Below are 19,805 nucleotides of genomic sequence, written 5' to 3'. Positions count from 1 at the left end.
AGCGGACACCTACGAAGATGGCATCTCAGGTAAGCAGCACTGGGCTGTATTGACGTATCCTAAAAATGACATTTGCTGCTTTAGATTGAATGGTCATATTGTTTTCTTTGCTTTCAGAGAGCGAGCTGACCAAGGGGTTGAAAAAATAGATATTGCCAGATGTTCACTGTCCGAGGAACAGGCTGTGGAAGCTTTATTGCTGGCAAAAGTGTCCATAACTAGAGGTAATTAAACTGGTCTGTGTTCTTTTTCTCCATCTCTGCCTGTCTCTACACAATAAGCAAGTAAATAGTTAGCTAGCTATGTTACTTCAGCTGCATTGCAAGGTAAGCTTACACAATTGTACATTCAATTTGCAAGAAATACTTTAGCTAGCTAGATTCTTTACATCCACTGATTCACAAGACGACAGCCTGGTTTTCTGGTCTTCTCGGGAGTCCCTTAAACATTAAACAACACGAATTACAAATTCATTCTCCTAACACTAGCTAGCTGGCTAATGTTAGCTAGACAGATAACTTGCTAAATAGCAATTTTCGTAAATTAACTTTATGACAAAAAATATGCACAAACGTTTGTCTCTACATTAACTAACATATTCCTCTCAATTGTACTTTTTTGCTTGACTCGTTATGACTTTATAACAACTTACATCTGGATCCACCGTAATGTTTTGTCAGCCATTTTTGTTGAAGAACGCCACAAGGCAAGGGTAGCTTGCGTCAAAATTCGTCATTGGAACCACTCAATATGATTGGACATATAAAAACATTGGGACCCAAATGCATAATGAGTGCTCTAACTCCCCCTTGTGGTGGTCTGGAGCAATGAAGCCGTGACGCTCGGTACCTCTAAGTCCCATAGTGCAAGCTCGCAACTTTTAAATGAGGAACCACTGTAAGGACTGATGACAACAGAGCCTAAATAAAAAGGGAAGTGATGAAGTCCAGATATGTCTAATGATGAGGCGCAGGTGTGCGTAATGAAGGTTGCCAGGTGTGTGTAATGATGGGTTGCCAGGATCGGTGTTTAGTAGACCGCCGATGTCAAGCGCCAGAGAGGGGGAGCGGCGGTAGACGTGACCGAAGATAGCCTAATATTAGTTTTTTTTATAGTTTGCCAAGTGTTTCCTGCTCAGAGATTTTGAGATCCTCTGTCCAACTTTCATCACTCAAACTCTCCTATCGAATTTATCTGTAGCTATGCAAATTCTCAAAAGGGATTTATTCATGATTATAAACTGGGTTCGAGCCCTGAATGCTGATTAGCTGAAAGCCGTGCTATATCGTTTTGCTTAATCATAGCAGTCAAATTAGTTAAATCGACATCCATTGATGGAAAATTATCTGGTGAGTTGAACAAGGGCAAATTATATTTTCTCTTGCAACATATTCAAAATGGTGTATTACTTCATGTCATAGTTTGCAATAATTATTATTTTGATGAAAACCAAATTTAGCTTCTAACATCATTAGAAGTTACATCGATATTCCTTCTTAATTGGTTCACTAAAGTTATGGAAAAGGGTTTACTGTATAAATGTGGCAACTACTCTCTTTCCATGAAAAGGGATGTGGCTGGCTTGGGATGTGGCTGGCTGGCAGGCAAAGCAGCAGGGACTCTCGAAGCAACAGGATCACCATCCTTTCTTCTCTGCCTGTGGGATGGTTACATGTCAGGAACCTTATGGTCGGAGAGAATGTTGTACTAACTAGCAAAAATTTTTTATCCTGATAGTTTGATCCTGATCTTATGTCAAATGCTCACTCAAACGTTTTCCCATTCAGTGAAACAAATAACTTTGGCTTATTACAAACGCGGTATTGTAATCACATTGTGTCCAGTGTGCGTGCCTGTTTGCAGCGTTTTAATATTATAGAAGGATGTGTCAAATGCACACAAATAAAAATGTTATGTGCAGTATGTAAATTTAACATGATGAACAGGAATTACATGTACTCTCACGGGTGGCCAATAAGGTCTGAAAGCCATGCCTCTACTAAACCACAGATCCTGAAAATAATCTGAGGATTAATATAAAAAGACCCAGCTGCTAGGTCAACCTGGCATGACAGTAAATAATACCCAACTGATGGTTAAATGAACCCGTGTTTGGGAAATCCTAACAACCCAACATGTTGGGTTATTCACACAACCCAACTGGCTGGATCAAAATAACCCAACATGTGTTGTGTTCTATATTCACCCAGCACTGGGTTACCAAATAATCCAAATTGGGTTGTTTTTAACCCAGCATGTTTTAGAGAGTAGACAGAGACAAGTCATAAACAAAACAGACTTGATCACACAGGGACAAGAAATTGTGGCCAACTGAAAAGCATTTATTAATAAGTTTCTGTTCCACTGCTAGCATTAGCCATTAAAGATGGTCACACAAACGTTTTCCCATTCGGTCGAACAAATAACTTTGTCTTATTACAAACGCGGTATTGTAATCACATCGTGTCTGGTGTGTGTGCCTGTTTGCCGAGTTTTTTTTTATAGCTTTGACAGTGCTACTGACCATAGTGGTGGCGCTTGACTTCAATGGATTGCGCATGCAAATTCAGCGCACACAACATTCTATAATAGACTTGTGTTTTTTGAAGTGTCAAATTAAAATATTTTTGGACGTGTCAAATAGTGTTATTTGACGTGTATCTTTTGTGTATAATTTATTAATACTTTTCTGTTCCACTAATAAAATGTCGTTGTACTTTTGTTTTACAGAAACATACACTGGTGCAAATTATACCATGGTGGTAAATATGACAAACTCTGAGCTATGTGTTGCTTATCAGCCATTGCTACCATCAGCCATTAAAGATGCTCACACAAATGTTTTCCCCATTCGGTCGAACAAATAACTTTGGCTTATCGGGATCTATACAGGGAAAATATGTGGACTAATTTAACTCTCGGACTCAAACATCTTCTTCCTGCCATCCATGCCAGACTTGTCTTCAATGTTCTGACGCCAGTCTCCAACATTACGCAGTTCCTTATCCTGCAATAGCAACATAGTCAAAGGTTCAGGGTTTAGAATTCACTAAATGGTGTCCATGAAACCTTCAGATAATAGAGTGGGGAAGGAAAGTAAGGCGGCTTGTTTGTCATGTCACATAATCGTTCCAGCAGAAGTTGTTGGCAGCAGTTCTATGGCCAATTTTAAGGCTTGCAGTAGAAGTTGTCCCTAACCACAGATCTACTGTAGATTACCCTAGACCCTTCTCCCAATCCTACTTACAGTAGGGGGATAAAAATATATCTTACCCTGTATTAGTGGTTTGGGGCAACTCTATATAAAATCAATCAGCCTTATTAACATAGGTACCCTCTGCTGAGCTTATCTATGAACTCATTTCAGTAAGACCAACCTCTTACAATAGAACATAATAACAAGGCCTCAGGTTTGACAATAACAATGTCTCCCAATGGGTCACCTTGGACACCCAGAACTAAAATCTTGTGTAATTGCGTCAGATGCTCGATTGAGTTCTGGGGGGAGACGTGTTAGAAAATGTGCTAATGAGACAAGTTAAGTCTCCACCCCTCTAAATGGAAACTCTCATACAATTTTCGGCAAGTCTATGGTCCAAATGTCCCCTCCCCTTCTGAAATTCGAAAGACTTCCGAAATTGTGATTTGTCTAAATGATCAGTGACTCAGAATAAGTGCACCAGAATAAAGTTAGTCGATGAGACAACTCTACAATATACTGTTATGTTATTGAACAGTTACACACCTCTTCTTTCACCTCCTTCTTTACTTGTTTCAGGTTGGCTCTCAGATCCATGGACACCTTGTGCTTGGAGCCCAGCAGAGCCTGGAGCATAGCATCAGCAGACATACGCACTTTCCTCAAAGTTGGCTTCTTGAACTTGCCCTTCAAGTCAATAACTTTAATGTTCAAATCTTCAATCTGGTCAATGGAAGAAGGGAACAACAACTGTCACCACATTGTTGTTACTGATGGAATGGATTTCAAGTTTTAGGAGGTGTGAGGGAAAGTGAATTTGATATACCTCCTTAGTGGATTTGTTCACTTTGTTCTCCAGATCATATCTCTCCTCATCTATCACGTCAATCTTATGGTGTAACTCTTTCAAGAACTCCTGAGGTGATATCAACAAATATCAGACATTAATAATAATAATCAGCATCATCATCACACTGATAATACTAGTCCAACTACTAATATTATTATTTTTTGTATTATAAAATAGTGAAAACGTTATTCAACACGTTTGAATACAGCAACAAATGATGTAATCATTTTTATACAAAGGCACATCCATCCACCCCCTCCTCCAAATTGATTTAGGGTTAGACCAAACTTTGATTGTGGAGTGAAATACCACATTAAAGATGCACTCCAGATATTTTTGAATCTTTCCTGTTGAAAACAATATCCCAAGTATATTTTTTTTACACAACTGCAAATTTCAATGAGTAGGGCATTCAAGGAGTTTGTCTGATGTGATGGCATCGGCCACCCCCCTTGCTTGAGGACAATAATGTAATTATTTGATTAGTTGTTTGGTTTACCATTAGCTGTTGAGTACCCCCTGGTAGGGAAAGGGGAGGGCAGTTCTCCTCCATCCATCTTATTCTCTCCAGCTCATTCTCCTTTGCCTCTTCTTCCAGTAAGCCTTTAGCAATGGAGAGCATCAAGCTCTGGAGACAATGAAAAGCATGCAGGTTACACTTATGAAAAGCCTAGCCCGACCAGAATCAAGTAGACTTTTTTGTAAACGGCTTTCATGTAAAACTTAACCGCAAGATATGATATACTTGTGTTCTCCAGTATAACCCTTGTATTTATGGTTGCTGACATAGCCGAAGGAAGTAGGGGTGCTGGAGGTGCTGCAGCACCCCCTGATTAATTGAAATAAATTGGGTAAAATTGTATAAACATTTTTTTTTTAAATTACATTTATATTACTCCTGTCTGTACAGACATAAATAAAATTCTACACCAGAGAGCATAATTTAGCCACAGAGGATCAAAAGCTTCTAAAAATAGCTGTGGATTAATTTTTATCACAAGCATTTACAGTCGGGAAGGTCACAATTTGGGCAGCATGCACACATAATTTGGAACAGATTGTTGCGTTTTGGCCATAGACATATAATCCATAGAAGGGTTTTGGAACCTCTAACCCTGGAAATTTGACGATTAAACTCATGGGTGAGCTAGCAATGGCTGCCAGTCCTGACTTGAATGGGAACTGCCATCTACGGATTATATTTCTATGGTTGGTTGCCACTGTTAGGCTATAGGCATGAGCGCATCAAACATCACCGGTGAGTAGCCTAGGCTTCATCTTCACCATTGGGTGAGTCAGTGCCACGAAAGTTTGTTTACTAGCCTAGTGTCTCTTCATTGGCCGGAGCCATTGTTTGAATTTAAGACCAGGTCGTTTTTATTGCTCTCAGTTTGTCACGGTCAGAGTATTAAAAAAATAAAAAATGTATAAAAAAAGATTCTGGTAATGTCTTCTATCATGTAAATGACATAGAATTGCATGGAATTAGTTTAGGAAAGGCCTTTTTTTCAAACCCGAAAAATGCCTCAACTGTATACCACTATACGCAAATTCAATTTATTGATAAAGGAGTTTTTTCACTCTCCCCCCACCAGCACCCCAACTCAAAGAATGTTCCCATGGTTGCTACTGCAGTAAAGAAAATAATAAGAAAACAACGATTAACATCAGATTTTTGAAAATGTTTACCTTCAGGTAATGCCTCCGACTCGATGACATCTTTTTCCTGTGGAGGTATAATATATTGTTTGATAAAAAAAAAGGGAAAACTTGGACTGGGTCATTTACGTCATAATAAATGTTTGATCATAATCAATGTTCGTTCTAAGTTACTCACTCCGACATCTTGGCGTTTCTTTAATTTTACACCCTGTGAAAAAAAGAGAGGTCAATTATTTATAGTGATGGGGACTGATATGGAAAATCTATATTGATATACAGTGCCTTTGGAAAGTATTCAGACCCCTTGATTTTCCACATTTTGTTAGGTTACAGCCTTATTTTAAAATTGATTAAATCGTTTTTTCCCCCTCATCAATCTACACACAATACCACATAATGACAAAGCAAAAACAGGTTTTAAGAATATTATGCAAATTCATAAGAAATTTAAACTGAAATATCACATTTACATAAGTATTCAGACCCTTTACTCAGTACTTTGTTCAAGCACCTTTGGCAGCGATTACAGCCTTTAAGTCTTCTTGGGTATGATTCTACAAGCTTGGCACACCTGTATTTGGGGACTTCCTCCCATTCATCTCTGCAGATTCTCTCAAGCTCTGTCAGGTTGGCTGGGGAGCGTCACTGCACAGCTATTTTTAGGTCTCTCCAGAGATGTTTAAACGGGTTCAAGTCCGGACTCAGTTGGGCCACTCCCTAAGCCACTCCTGCGTAGTCTTGGCTGTGTGCTTAGGGTTGTTGTCCTGTTGGAAGGTGAACCTTCGCCCCAGTCTGAGGTCCTGAGCACTATGGAGCAAGTTTTCATCAAGGATCTCTCTGTACTTTGCTCCGTTCATCTTTCCCTCAATCCTGACTAGTCTCCCAGTCCCTGCTGCTGAAAAACATCCCCACAGCATGATGCTGTCACCACCATGCTTCACCGTAGGGATGTGTCAGGTTTCCTCCAGACATGACGCTTGGCATTCAGGCCAAAGTGTTCAATCTTGGTTTCATCAGACCAGATCATCTTGTTTATCCTGGTCTGAGAGTCCTTTAGGTGCCTTTTGGCAAACTCCAAGCGGGCTGTCATGTACCTTTTGCTGAGGAGTGACTTCCGTCTGGCCACTCTACCATAAAGGCCTGATTAGTGGAGTGCTGCAAAGATGGTTGTCCTTCTGGACTGTTCTCCCATCTCCACAGAGGGACTCTGGAGCTCTTTCAAAGTGACCATTAGGTTCTTGGTCACCTCCCTGACCAAGGCCCTTCTTCCACGATTGCTTAGTTTGGCTGGGCGGTCAGCTCAGTCTTGGTGGTTCCAAACTTCTTCAATTTAAGAATGATGGAGGCAACTGTGTTCTTGGAGACCTTCAATGCTGCAGAAATTTTTTGGTACCCTTCCCCAGATCTGTGCCTCCACACAATCCTGTCTCGGAGCTCTACGGACAATTCCTTCGACCTCATGGTTTGGTTTTTGCTCTGACGTGGACTGTCAACTGTGGGACCTTATATAGACAGGTGTGTACCTTATCAAATCATGTCCAATCAATTGACTTTACCACAGGTGGACTCCAATCAAGTTGTAGAAAAAATCTCAAGGATGATCAATGGAAACAGGATGCACCCGAGCTCAATTTTGTGTCTCATAGCAAAGGGTCTGAATACTTATGTAAATAAGGTATTTCAGGGTTTTTTTTCTTCTAAAAACCTATTTTCGCTTTGTCATTATTGGGTATTGTGTGCAGATTGATTATTGTGTGTAAATTATTTAATCCATTTTAGTCAAGCGGTCTGAATACTTTCCGAATGCACTGTAAGTTGCAGTTTTGAAATTATATCAGATTTATAAATAACATTGCAACAGTGACATGCATTCAAGGTAGGTGGGGCGTACCCGTGTCATAATCAAATAAAAAAAGCTGTTATGAAAAAATGTTTTTGCTATCTAATGTTTTTTCTCAATGATTCTGGTGATTTTATGCTCAAAATCTCAAAATTGTCTTAAACTTCATCAAAACCTTTCTATCCATCCATTCAAATCCATTAGAATCCTTGATGCGAGAGACCTTATCTGACTCCAGTCACTTTAATAGACAGGGTCAGCATAGGCATCACTGCTTTGCCTTGCTTGAAGTAGCTTAAATCGAGAAGATTACATATTTTGAGATGCATATTGCATCAACATGTTGTCTGGGTTTTGCCCTGGGTAAGCTGTCCAGAGGTAACCACCATGACACCATCTCCTTCACTGCTAGCTGTTGGCAGGTGAACAGAGTGAGCACTGGACTGTACATTTGTCTGAAATGTCATTACCAATTAAAACTTGTTACCCAGACTTTTACACATCTTGGACATTTACTTTTACTTTGTGGACGTAAGGAATGGAAATGACATTGTGTTAGTGTCAAGAGTGACCCTCGTATTCGCTTTCACAAAGTGGAGATAGTGTACTTGCTAGCTAGCTAAGGGATTCAAAACCGGATGGCTGAAAAGGTAAGAGATAGCTATATTTTGCAAAATAATATGTTATATATATATATATGTTGTGATATGATATATGATATGTTGTGTTTGCTATGTTGTTTTAAATATGTATGCGAGTGTCATAGCTACTATGGATTACTTGTTTTGATTTTCAAACTATACTAGCAGCCAGGTAGCTAGTGTAGCTAGCTTGTATTAAAAAAATGATGACAAAGTGAAAACATTCTTTTAGAAATGTTCGCAAATGTATTGAAAATGAAATACAGAAATATCGAATTTACATACAGTACCAGTCAAAAGTATGGACACACCTACTCATTCAAGGGTTTTTCTATATTTTTACTATGTTCTACGTTGTAGAATACTAGTTCAGACATCAAAACTATGAAATAACACATATGGAATCATGTAGTAACCAAAAGAGTGTAAATAAATCAAAATATATTTTCTATTTGAGAATCTTCAAAGTAGCCACCGTTTGCCTTTGCACACTCCTGCCATTCTCTCAACCAGCTTCATGAGGTAGTCATTTTTGTATTTTTTTTATTTAACCTTTATTTAAGTCACCTGGAATTCATTTCAATTAAGAGGTGTACATGGCTGAAAGTTAATTTGTGGAATTTCTTTCCTTCTTAATGCTTTTGAGCCAAACAGTTGTGTTGTGACAAGGTTGGGGTGGTATACAGAAGATAGCCCTATTTGGTAAAAGACCAAGTCCATATTATGGAAAAAACTGCTCAAATAAGCAAAGAGAAACAACAGTCCATCATTACTTTAAGGCATGAAGGTCAGATAATATGGAACATTTCAAGAACTTCAAAAGTTTCTTCAAGTGCAGTTGCAAAAACCATTAAGCGCTATGATGCAACTGGCTCTCATGAGGACCACCACAGGAAAGGAAGACCCAGAGTTACCTCTGCTGCAGAGGATAAGTTCATTACAATTACCAGCCTCAGAAATTGCAGCCCAAAAGAGTTCAAGTAAAAAGACACATCTCAACATCAACTGTTCAAAGGAGACTGTGTGAATCAGGCCTTCATGGTCGAATTGCTGTAAAGAAACCAATACTAAAGGACACCTATAATAAGATGAGACGCTTGGGCCAAGAAACACGAGCAATGGAAATTAGACTGGTATAAATCTGTCCTTTGGTTTGATGTGTCCAAATTTGAGACTTTTGGTTCCAACCGCTATGTCTTTGTGAGACGCAGAGTAGATGAATGGATGATCTCCGCATGTGTGGTTCCCACCGTGAAGCATGGAGGAGGAGGTGTGATGGTATGGGGGTGCTTTGCTGGTGACACTGTCAGTGATTTATTTTGAATTCAAGGCACATTTAACCAGCATGGCTACCACAGAATTCTGCAGCGATACGCCATCACATATGGTTTGCGCTTAGTGGGACTATTATTTGTTTTTCAACAGACAATTACACAAAACACACCTCCAGGCTGTGTAAGGGCTATTTGACCAAGAACGAGAGTGATGGTGCTGCATCAGATGACCTGGCCTCCACAATCACCCGACCTCAACCCAATTGAGATGGTTTGGGATTAGTTGAACAGAGAGTGAAGGAAAAGCAGCCAACAAGTGCTCAACATATGTGGGAACTCCTTCAAGACTGGTGTAAAAGCATTCCTCATAAAGCTGGATAAGAGAATGCCAAGAGTACGCAAAGCTGTCATCAAGGCAAATGGTGGCTACTTTGAAGAATCTCAAATGTAACATATATTTTGATTTGTTTAGCACTTTTTTGGTTACTACATGATTCCATATGTGTTATTTCATATTGTTGATGTCTTCGCTATTCTTCTACAATGTAGAAAATAGTTTTAATTTTTTTTTTGAAAATCCCTTGAATGAGTAGGTACTGTAAGTGTTCACACCCCTGAGTCAATACTTTGTAGAAGCACCTTTAGCAGTGATTACAGCTTTGAGTCTTTTTGGGTAAGTCTGTAACTGCTTTTCACACCTGGATTGTGCAACATTTGCCTATTATTCTTTTCAAAATGTTTCAAGCTCTGTCAAATTGGTTGTTGATCATTGCTAGAGAACCATTTTCAGGTCTTGCCATAGATTTTCAAGGAGATTTACGTCAAGACTGTAATTTGTCCTGCTGAAAGGTGAATTCATCTCCCAGTGTCTGGTGGAAAACACACTGAACAAAGTTTTCCTATAGGATTTTTCCTGTGCTTAGCTCCATTCCGTTTTTTTTTTAATCCTGAAAAACCCCACAGTCCTTAATGATTAGAAGCACACCCATAACATGATACAGCCACCACTATGCTTGAAAATATGGAGAGTGGTACTCAGTAAAGTGTTGTATTGGATTTGCCCCAAACATAACACTCTGTAAATCAGTATTACTTTAAAGTGCCTTGTTGCAAACAGGATGCATGTTTTAGAATATTTTTATTATGTACAGGCTTCCTGCTTTTCACTACAATGTTGTTGATCCATCCTCATGGCCTCATGGTGAAATCCCTAAGCGGTTTCCTTCCTTTCTGACAACTAAACGCCTGTATCTTTGTAGTGACTGGGTATATGGACACATCATCCAATGTGTAATTAATAACTTCACCTTGCTCAAAAGGATATTCAATGTCTGATTTTTTTTATATTTACTCATCTACCAATAGGTGCCCTTCTTTGCGAGTCATTGGAAAACCTCCTGGTCTTTGTGGTTGAATCTGTGGTTGAAATTCACTGCTCGATTGAGCGACCTTACAGATAATTGTATGTGTGGGGTACAGAGATGAGGTAGTCATTCAAAAACCATGTAAACCGCTATTGCACACAGAGTGAGTCCATGCACCACTTATTATGTGACTTGTTAAGAAGATTTTTACTCCTGAACTTATTTAGGCTTGCCATAACAAAGGGGTTGAATACGTATTGACTCAAGACACTTCATAATTCCAGTTTGATATTGTGTGTAGGCCAGTAAACAAAAATCTCAATTTGTTACATTTTACATTTTGGCTGTAATACAACAAAGTGTGGAAAAAGTCAAGGGGTGTGAATAGTTTCTGAAGGCACTGTATATGTATCCTTGATGTTGTGTTATGTTTTTGATGTCTGTGATCTTAGAGCCATGTATCTGATTAGCTAGCTAGCCAGCTAGTCTACTTCAAACTAGAGGCACGGAATAGCCATGGTCATTGGAAGAAATGTAGATCCATGGTAAAAGGCTTTGGAGTTTGCATTGAATTATTTAGATGAAATATGTTCATATGTTGGTATTTCAGTGCTAGCTATCAGTTGTAACTGGATGCTACATCGGTCTATGGCTGAACTGTAATGAGAAGTGTGTCATTTTGTCGGATGAAATTTAAACATTCCGACATCGGAGGCTATCCTTTGTGTATCTTGGGTACATTGATATTTATAGTACATTTGGTGGAAATTGTTTGTCAATTTCGGTTAATAGCCTATGTCACTGGTTGTTGGAGCTATCTGTTTTTTGGTGAACTTAGACTTCATCAAGGTTTATTTGTGAGTAAATCTGTCTTTGATAATAGCCAGTGCTTACCCGGCCACCGACCTCACTGCTTCGCCTACGGTGTTCATTTTCTGTTCACTTCAAAGGCTTTGTGAAGTCCAGACAGCTACTTGTTGATTGCGCATTGTGCCAGGTGGGAATGTTTTGGAGGCCTTAACCTACCTAACCAGTTTGAATACAATGAGAAGTTCATCAGCAAGCAAGTTGATAGCCTGTGAGAAGGTCTGTGAAAGAGTTTTGTGCCTACAGGAACAGTCATGTACGTATATTGTACTGTAGGTTAACAGCATGGATAAATCGATGTGTTATATAATGCCGCCGGAGGAGATGGCTGCCATTATATGGGCTCCTAACCAATTGTGCTATTGTGTGTATTTTTTAGCGTTATTTGTACCTTATTTTGTGCATAATGTTTCTGCCACTGTCTCATATGACTGAAAAGAGCTTCCGGATATCAGAACAGCGAATACTCACCTGGGCAAAGATTTTTTTTTTAATGAGTCGGACGCAAAGGATATACTTCAGACACTGGACAAGAACCAAATCCCCATAATTTGCAAGAAGAAGAGACGGAGATATAGGGCTCATAGGTCGGGGTGCCTTGTAAGAATCTGACGGCGAGTGGGTAACACACCTCTACCATCAGTCCTATTAGCCAACGTGCAATCATTTGATAATAGACTGGATGAGCTCCGATCAAGACTATCCTACCAACGGGACATTAAAAACTATAATATCTTAGGTTTTACCGAGTCGTGGCTGAAAGACGACATGAACAACATACAGCTGGCTGGGTTTTCCGTACATCAGCAAGATAGAACAGCTGCCTCCGGTAAGACATGGGGTGGCAGTCTGTGTCTATTTGTCAATAACCGCTGGTGCACGAAATCTAATATTAATGAAGTCTCAAGGTTTTGCTCGTCTGAGGTAGAGTATCTCATGATAAGCTGTAGACCACACTATTTACCAAGAGAGTTTTCATCTGTATTTTCATTGCTGTCTATTTACCACCACAAACCGATGCTGGCACTGAGACCACACTCAACAAAATGTATAAGGCCACAAGCAAATAAGAAAATGATCATCCATAGGTGGCGCTCCTAGTGGCCGGGGACGTTTAATGCAGGGAAACTTAAATCCGTACAACCACAGGAGAAAAAAAAACTCTAGACCACCTTTACTCCACACATAGAGGTGCGTACAAAACTCTATCCTCCTGATTCCGGCTTACAAGCAAACACTAAAGCTGGAAGTACCAGTGACTCGCCAGTACCCCAACCAGAAGCGATAGATTACAGGCAACATCTGCACTGAGCTAAAGGTTAGAGCTGCCACTTTCAAGGAATGGAACACTAATCCGGATGCTTATAAGAAATCCAGGTATGCCCTCCGACGAACTATCAAACAAGCAAAGCGTCAATACAGGACTAAGATTGAATCCTACTACACTGGCTCTGATGCTCGTCGGATGTGGCAGGGCTTGCAAACTATTACGGACAACAAATGGAAGCACAGCTGCAAGCTGCCCAATGACACGAGAGTACCAGACAAGCTAAATTACTTCTATGTTCACTTTGAGGCAAGAAACACTGAAGCATGCATGAGAACACCAGCTGTTTCAGACAACTGTGTGATCACGCTCTCCGTAGCCAATGTGAGTAAGACCTTTAAACAGGTCAACATTCACAAGGCCGCAGGGCAAGGCGGATTACCAGGATGTGCACTCGTAGCATGCGCAGACCAACTGACAAGTGTCTTCACTGACATTTTCAACCTGTCCCTGACCAAGACTGTAATACCAACATGTTTCAGACAGACCACAATAGTCCCTGTGCCCAAGAACACAAAGGTAACCTGCCTAAATGACTACCGACCCTTAGTACTCACATCTGTAGCCATGAAGTACTTTGAAAGGCTGGTCATGGCTCACATTAACACCATTATCCCAGAAACCCTAGACCCACTCCAATTTGCATACCGCCCCAACAGATCCACAGATGATGCAATCTCTATTGCACTCTACACTGCCCTTTCCCACCTGGACAAAAGGAACACCTACACGAGAATGCTTTTTTTTCATTGACTACAGCTCAGCATTCAACACCATAGTGCCCTCAAAGCTCATCACTAAGCTAAGGACCTTGGGACTAAACACCTCCCTCTGCAACTGGACTTCCAGACGGGCCGCCCCAAATGGTAAGGGTAGGTAACAACACGTTTGCCACGCTGATCCTCAACACGAGGGCCCCTCAGGGGTGCGTGCTCAGTCTCTTCCTGTATTCCCTGTTCACCCATGACTGCATGGCCAAGCACAACTCCAACACCATCATTAAGTTTTCCGACAACACAACAGTGGTAGGCCTGATAACCGACAACGACGAGACAGCGTATAGGGAGGAGGTCAGAGACCTGGCAGTGTGGTGCCAGGATAACAACCTCTCCCTCAACATGATCAAGAAAAAGGAGCTGATTGTGGACTACAGGAAAAGGGGGCCAAGCACGCCCCCATTCTCATCGACGGGGCTGTAGTGGAGCAGGTTGAGAGCTTCAAGTTCCTTGTTGTCCACATCACAAACAAACTGTCATGGTCCAAACACACCAAGACAGTCATGAAGAGGAACGACAATGCCTTTTCACCCTCAGGAGACTGAAAAGATTTGGCATGGTTTCATCACCGCCTAGTATGGCAACTGCTTGTCCTCTGATTGCAAGGCACTACAGAGGGTAGTGTGTACGGCCAAGCTTCCTGCCATCCAGGACCTCTATACCAGGCGGTGTCAGAGGAAGGCCCTAAAAATTGTCAAAGACTCCAGCCACCCTAGTCATAGACTGTTCTCTTTGCTACCGCATGGCAAGCGGTACCAGAGCGCCAAGTCTAGGACCAAAAGGCTTCTTAACAGCTTCTATCCCCAAGCCATAAGACTCCTGAACAGCTAACCAAATGGCAACCCAGACTATTTGAATTGCCCCCCCACCCCTCCCCATTTTTATGCTCCTGCTACTGTTTATTATCTATGCATAGTCACTTTAACTCCACTGTACCTACATGTACAGTACATATTACCTCAATTACCTTGACTAACCTGTGCCCCCACACATTGACTCTGTTCTGGTACCCCCTGTATATAGCCTCGCTATTGTTGCTTTATTGTTGCTCTTTAATCATTGTTTTTCTTATTTTTTTTCTTTTTTTATTTGTATTTATTTGTTTACTTCAGTTTGTTTAGTAAATACTTTTTCAACACTTATTTTTCTTAACTGCGTTGTTGGTTAAGGGCTTGTAAGTAAGCATTTCACTGTAAGGTCTACACCTGTTTTATTCAGCCTATGTGACAAATAACATTTTATTTTATTACAATATGCCTATCTCATATCGATACCAATATTATATTGAATTATTGATATTGGTGCCCACCACAAATTATTTCATATACATTTCCAACTCATTTAGTACAATTACTTGCCAATGAGAAATTACCTGTTTTTTTCCCCCGTTGCTGCAGAAATGTTTCAAGTTGTTGTATTTCAAAGTGGGACACTTCAAATCTTGTTTGTATCATGAATTAGTTTTAGATTTACTTGGCAACTTTTTGTTATAAACTACCTGGTTTTGTTGTACAGTGTAAAAAAATAAGAATACAACTCACCATTATGTCAACTTATGTGACATAACTACAATGGTTAAAGGTCTTAAATTTTCACATATTCTAATGAGAGTATGAGTATCGTACTATCAATTTGTTTGTGTTTTCCATTCCTGTTCAGATTAACGTTGATGGAACGTGGGAGGATACCAAAAATAATTACACATGACTGTGTTCACCTAACCTAAACAGATGTACCAATTAAGCTCTCCCCGAATCTCTTAAGGAGGATCGTGCAGAAGTCATGCCAAGTTGAGTCACCTAGGAATGTCCCTATACAGTGGATTCTGCCATAAGTGTTCCACTAAGGGGAAACACTATAGCCTACCAATGAAAGTGAGGTCCATTTGGCCCTGGAAAAAAGCAGCAGGGTCTAAATTAGGCTAAATCCATGAGAAGTGCCATAATGGAAGGCTGGGAGATTATCAACAACTTGATACCACCTCTGTTGATGTCCACCTTACCCTCTAGAACATCCCTGGGATGGCAGAGACGTTACACACCATCTGAAATAAAGGCTCCCCTGCCTGCAACAGACCAATGAGACCACTCCAGTGCTTCAAGACTTAACATAACTACTTTGAGTTGGCGTTTAAGCACCTATGGTCAGAACTGATGTCAAATACCACAATAAAAGCCCCTGGATAAATCTGCTAAACCTAAATCTCCTATAAACATGTATTGTGAATTTGATAATCCCGTGTTTTCGTAAAGGATTAGATGTGGCTTTGACTCTTCTTCTTTGGCAGATGGTGCCATGGACAGTGACTATCCTCAGTAAAAATCAAAGAGGCTTATCAACTGGGGATGTTTTAAAGGAAACAACTTTCAAAGATGGTCATCATCAGTGACATTGATATCAGTGAAAAACATATCTAATTCCTCAAAATAGACAAAAAGTAGATCTGTGTTCTCCTTGTAATGAACACGAGGGGAGACAGAGCTGGTTTCAAGCACAGGGCACAGCAGGTGTTTTTTGCAAAGGACCACAAGAGGCGGCAGGTAGCTGGGTCCAGGGGCAGGTAGAAGGTCATACACAGGGGGTCCAAAAGAGCAACAGTACAGGCAGGGAAAAGGTGAGTAACATAGTCCGGGAGATCAGGAAATAGGTAGAGAACAGGATATCCGGCTAAAGTACTGGCAGGGAATAGGCGTCATTAATGAGGCATGCAAAAACTATCATACACAGGTGTGCCTCACAGGAAACCCAGCACACTGAAAGACATGTGTCACAAAACAAACAATACCTCACAGTGATGGGGTGCAAAGAACTGAACTAAATAGTGTGTGATAATGACATACAGGTGTGTGAACAGGTGATTAGAATTCAGGTGATTGGGATCTGGAGAGTGAGCTGCGTTCAGGGGATCCAGGTATTTGAGAGTGTGAGCTGGAAAGTGTGCAGGAAAGTGAGCTGCGTTCAGGGGATCTACGTGTCTGAGGGTGGGATTTGGAAGCAGACGTTACACTCACTGTCCAAAAGGGAACACTTCTTGTTGTACTTTGGATATGTACACATCTTTAGAAAGACATTATTTGAGGGTGTTGCATGCTAAAACGCATCAACGCATGTGATAAAAAATATTTCTGTGACATGAGTGTTGGTATCATTACAGATACATAAAACCATGGAATATCAACATGCAGCCTTCAATGCTTGAAGTTAACTTCACACTTGATTAAACACTGACATACAAATGCAGTGACTTCATTTAGCACACAAAGACATGTTTAGAAAGCTGACAATCACTGTATCACATTACAATGGCAGGACAAAAGTCTTAACTGATATCACCTCTGTGATAACGTAGTATAATCCTCTATGATCTCTTTTATTATGCAAACCCAATTCATCAACCTGAGGTAGCTGCTTAAACACGGTACACGCCTTCCCATCCCCACCATCAACATAACCATCCTCCAGTTTGAGATACTCCAGCCGAGCCTTCATCTTTAAAGTATTAGTTACAACAAAATAGCTTGTGTTGACACCAAGATAAACACTGGGGGTATTACACCGCAATCCAGCAGTTAAAGGTTCCACGTTTCAACACGTTGTCGGACCACATATCAAGGCAGGTGACTGTATGAACATAGCCCACCTATATCTCCGCAATATTGGTTGGATTACCTCTTGTTTACCTGTTTACCTCAGAAATGGACATGGTGTTGATATTAGCAATGTCTAACGGCCCCCATAAACAACATCTAAGAACAACTGAGACACAACTTACTGTAATATAGAAAGTGCTGGATATCTCTTTCACAAATGTTTGCAAGGTACTTCAATAAAAACATGCTGTAATCTTAAACATTTGGGCAATAAATCTGCTTGAAACAACCATGCCGACAGAATTCAAGAAAGCAACACCACAAAAACCTCCAGGTCCAAACAGATGCATTAAGTCCAAAACCCCAAATATAAAACTAACATAAACCAGCACCAACGGATTTAAAACTAGGAAACAGAAAACGACTAAATGAATAGATCCAACCAATTCACCAGCAGAGCAGGCTGAAAGAATAGCAGTTCTTACCTAAGAGCTAAGTAGGAAGAGGAGAGCGACAGATTTCGGCAGAGGGATGGGTGAGACTGGCTAGTGGCTACAGCAGCAGATGGAATTATAAGATGGTATATATTGCATTCCCCAATGGCCAAGGAAATCCAATCTTTCTGTTTATGGAAGTAAATTCATCCACGGGCCAATAGGCTGGCAAGCAAGAACCCCCTCCTTCACACTTAACTTAAGACAACAACCTTATTTAGTACTTCCTTTTTGATTGGTTGTGGGTATCTTGGTTAACTACTGCCAGTTAGATAGGCACCTTCGCTTAGAAAGTGTGAAGTATTGAGAGACCGGTTTAGAGTTGCTAGTGTGTTTGATAGGGAGATTTAGAAAAACATGTCAACAAAGAAGTGCCGGTGTGATATGGAAGTGTACCACCAGTTTAAGCAGGGAGAAGAAAAGAGGGAAAGGAGGGAACAATCAGTGATGAAAGTAAGGAGACGGCAGGTGTAAGTGTGACGTGATAAAAGTTCTCAGGGAATTTGTTTTGTCTGCACAGTGAAGGAGACTGTTCAGGAAGCTGTTAATCAAGTGACCATAGACTTATAATTATCAAGAACTGACAACAGTGTGGCCTACAGTGCAAGCTACTGTAGAGAAACAGTGAGCAGTTAATGGCTATGCAATATATACTGAACAAAAATATGAACCCAACATGTAAAGGGTCGGTCCCATGTTTCATGAGCTGAAATAAAAGATCCCAGAAATGTTCCATATGCGCAAAAAGCTTATTTCTCTAATGTTATGCAGAATTTTGTTAACATCCCTGTTAGTGAGCATTTCTCCTTCGCCAAGATAATCCAGCCACCTGACAGGTGTGGCATATCAAGAATCTGATTAAAAGCATGATCACTACACAGGTGCACCTTGTGCTGAAGACAATAAAAGGCAACTCTAAAATGTGCAGTTTTGTCACACAACACAATGCTACAGATGTCTCATGTTTTGAGGGAGCGTGCAATTGGCATGTTGAATGCAGGAATGTCCTCCAGAGCTATCGGCAGAAAATGTTATGTTAGTTTCTCAACCATAAGCCGCCTCCGTCATTTTATAGAATTTGTCAGTACGTTCAACCGGCCTCACAACCGCAGAACAACTGTAACCACGCCAGCCCAGACCTCCCACAGGCTTCTTCACCTGTGGGATCGTCTGAGGGAGGTGGGGGGAAGGTGGGGGGGAGGGGTGTTGAGGAATATTTCTGTCTGTAATAAAGCCCTTTTGTGGAGGAAAAAAATCATTCTGATAAGCTGGGCCTGGCTCCCCAGTGGGTGGGCCTGTCCCCCAACTGGGTGGGCCTACAGTATGCCCTCCCAGGTCCACCCATGGCTGTGCCCCTTTCCAGGCCTAATTAATTAATTTTAATTGACTGATTTTCTTCTATGAGCTGTAACTCAGTAAAATCTTATGAAATTGTTGCATGTTGCATTTATATTTTTGTTCACTATAGAACAGCATCATGCTTGGGCTTTTCTTCCAGAACTTACCAGGTTGAGGTGGCGCTGAGCAGTGTTCATCCTAAACAGAGAACAGCACTGAGACAAAGTGTTCATCCGAACAGAAGAAAGTAGTGTTGTAGTGCCTTATACAGTATTGTATGATTTGATAAAGTGTATGATGTTAGCTAAGGAGCTGTTTCTTTCAGACCGCCAGACTACATTGAATCCAACACTGTGTTGCAATGGGCAATAATTTGTTTTATTACACTCATATAGCAGTCAATACAAACTGAATACAATGTGCATACAAAATAATAATGGGTAAAAAAATAAAAAATAAGAATAAAAACATTTAAATCAATTATGTCCTGCAGTCTTAAAGTGACTCATGAATCAATGAGTAGAAATATGGGATTGGTGACCTCATGTACTGTTCAGTTCTAGACTTTGGTATAACTTAATTT

At 40.5% G+C, this 19,805-nt stretch overlaps 1 protein-coding gene across 1 annotated transcript; it reads right to left on the bottom strand.

Moving 5' to 3' along the window:
- Positions 1-2,321: 2,321 nt before the first annotated feature.
- On the bottom strand, positions 2,322-17,980 carry LOC106561016 (troponin I, fast skeletal muscle). Its single transcript, XM_014124564.2, has 7 exons — positions 17,876-17,980; positions 5,887-5,919; positions 5,739-5,775; positions 4,549-4,677; positions 4,026-4,115; positions 3,746-3,922; positions 2,322-3,007 (listed from the first exon to the last, which is right to left on the bottom strand). The coding sequence occupies exons 2-7, from the start codon at positions 5,892-5,894 to the stop codon at positions 2,912-2,914; spliced, it is 537 nt and encodes a 178-aa protein (XP_013980039.1). The 5' UTR covers positions 5,895-5,919; positions 17,876-17,980; the 3' UTR covers positions 2,322-2,911.
- Positions 17,981-19,805: the final 1,825 nt, after the last annotated feature.

The sequence above is a fragment of the Salmo salar genome, chromosome ssa10, assembly GCF_905237065.1.
Source record: "Salmo salar chromosome ssa10, Ssal_v3.1, whole genome shotgun sequence".
NCBI classification, from domain to species: Eukaryota; Metazoa; Chordata; class Actinopteri; order Salmoniformes; family Salmonidae; genus Salmo; species Salmo salar.
This window is presented reverse-complemented; position numbering and strand designations above follow the sequence as displayed.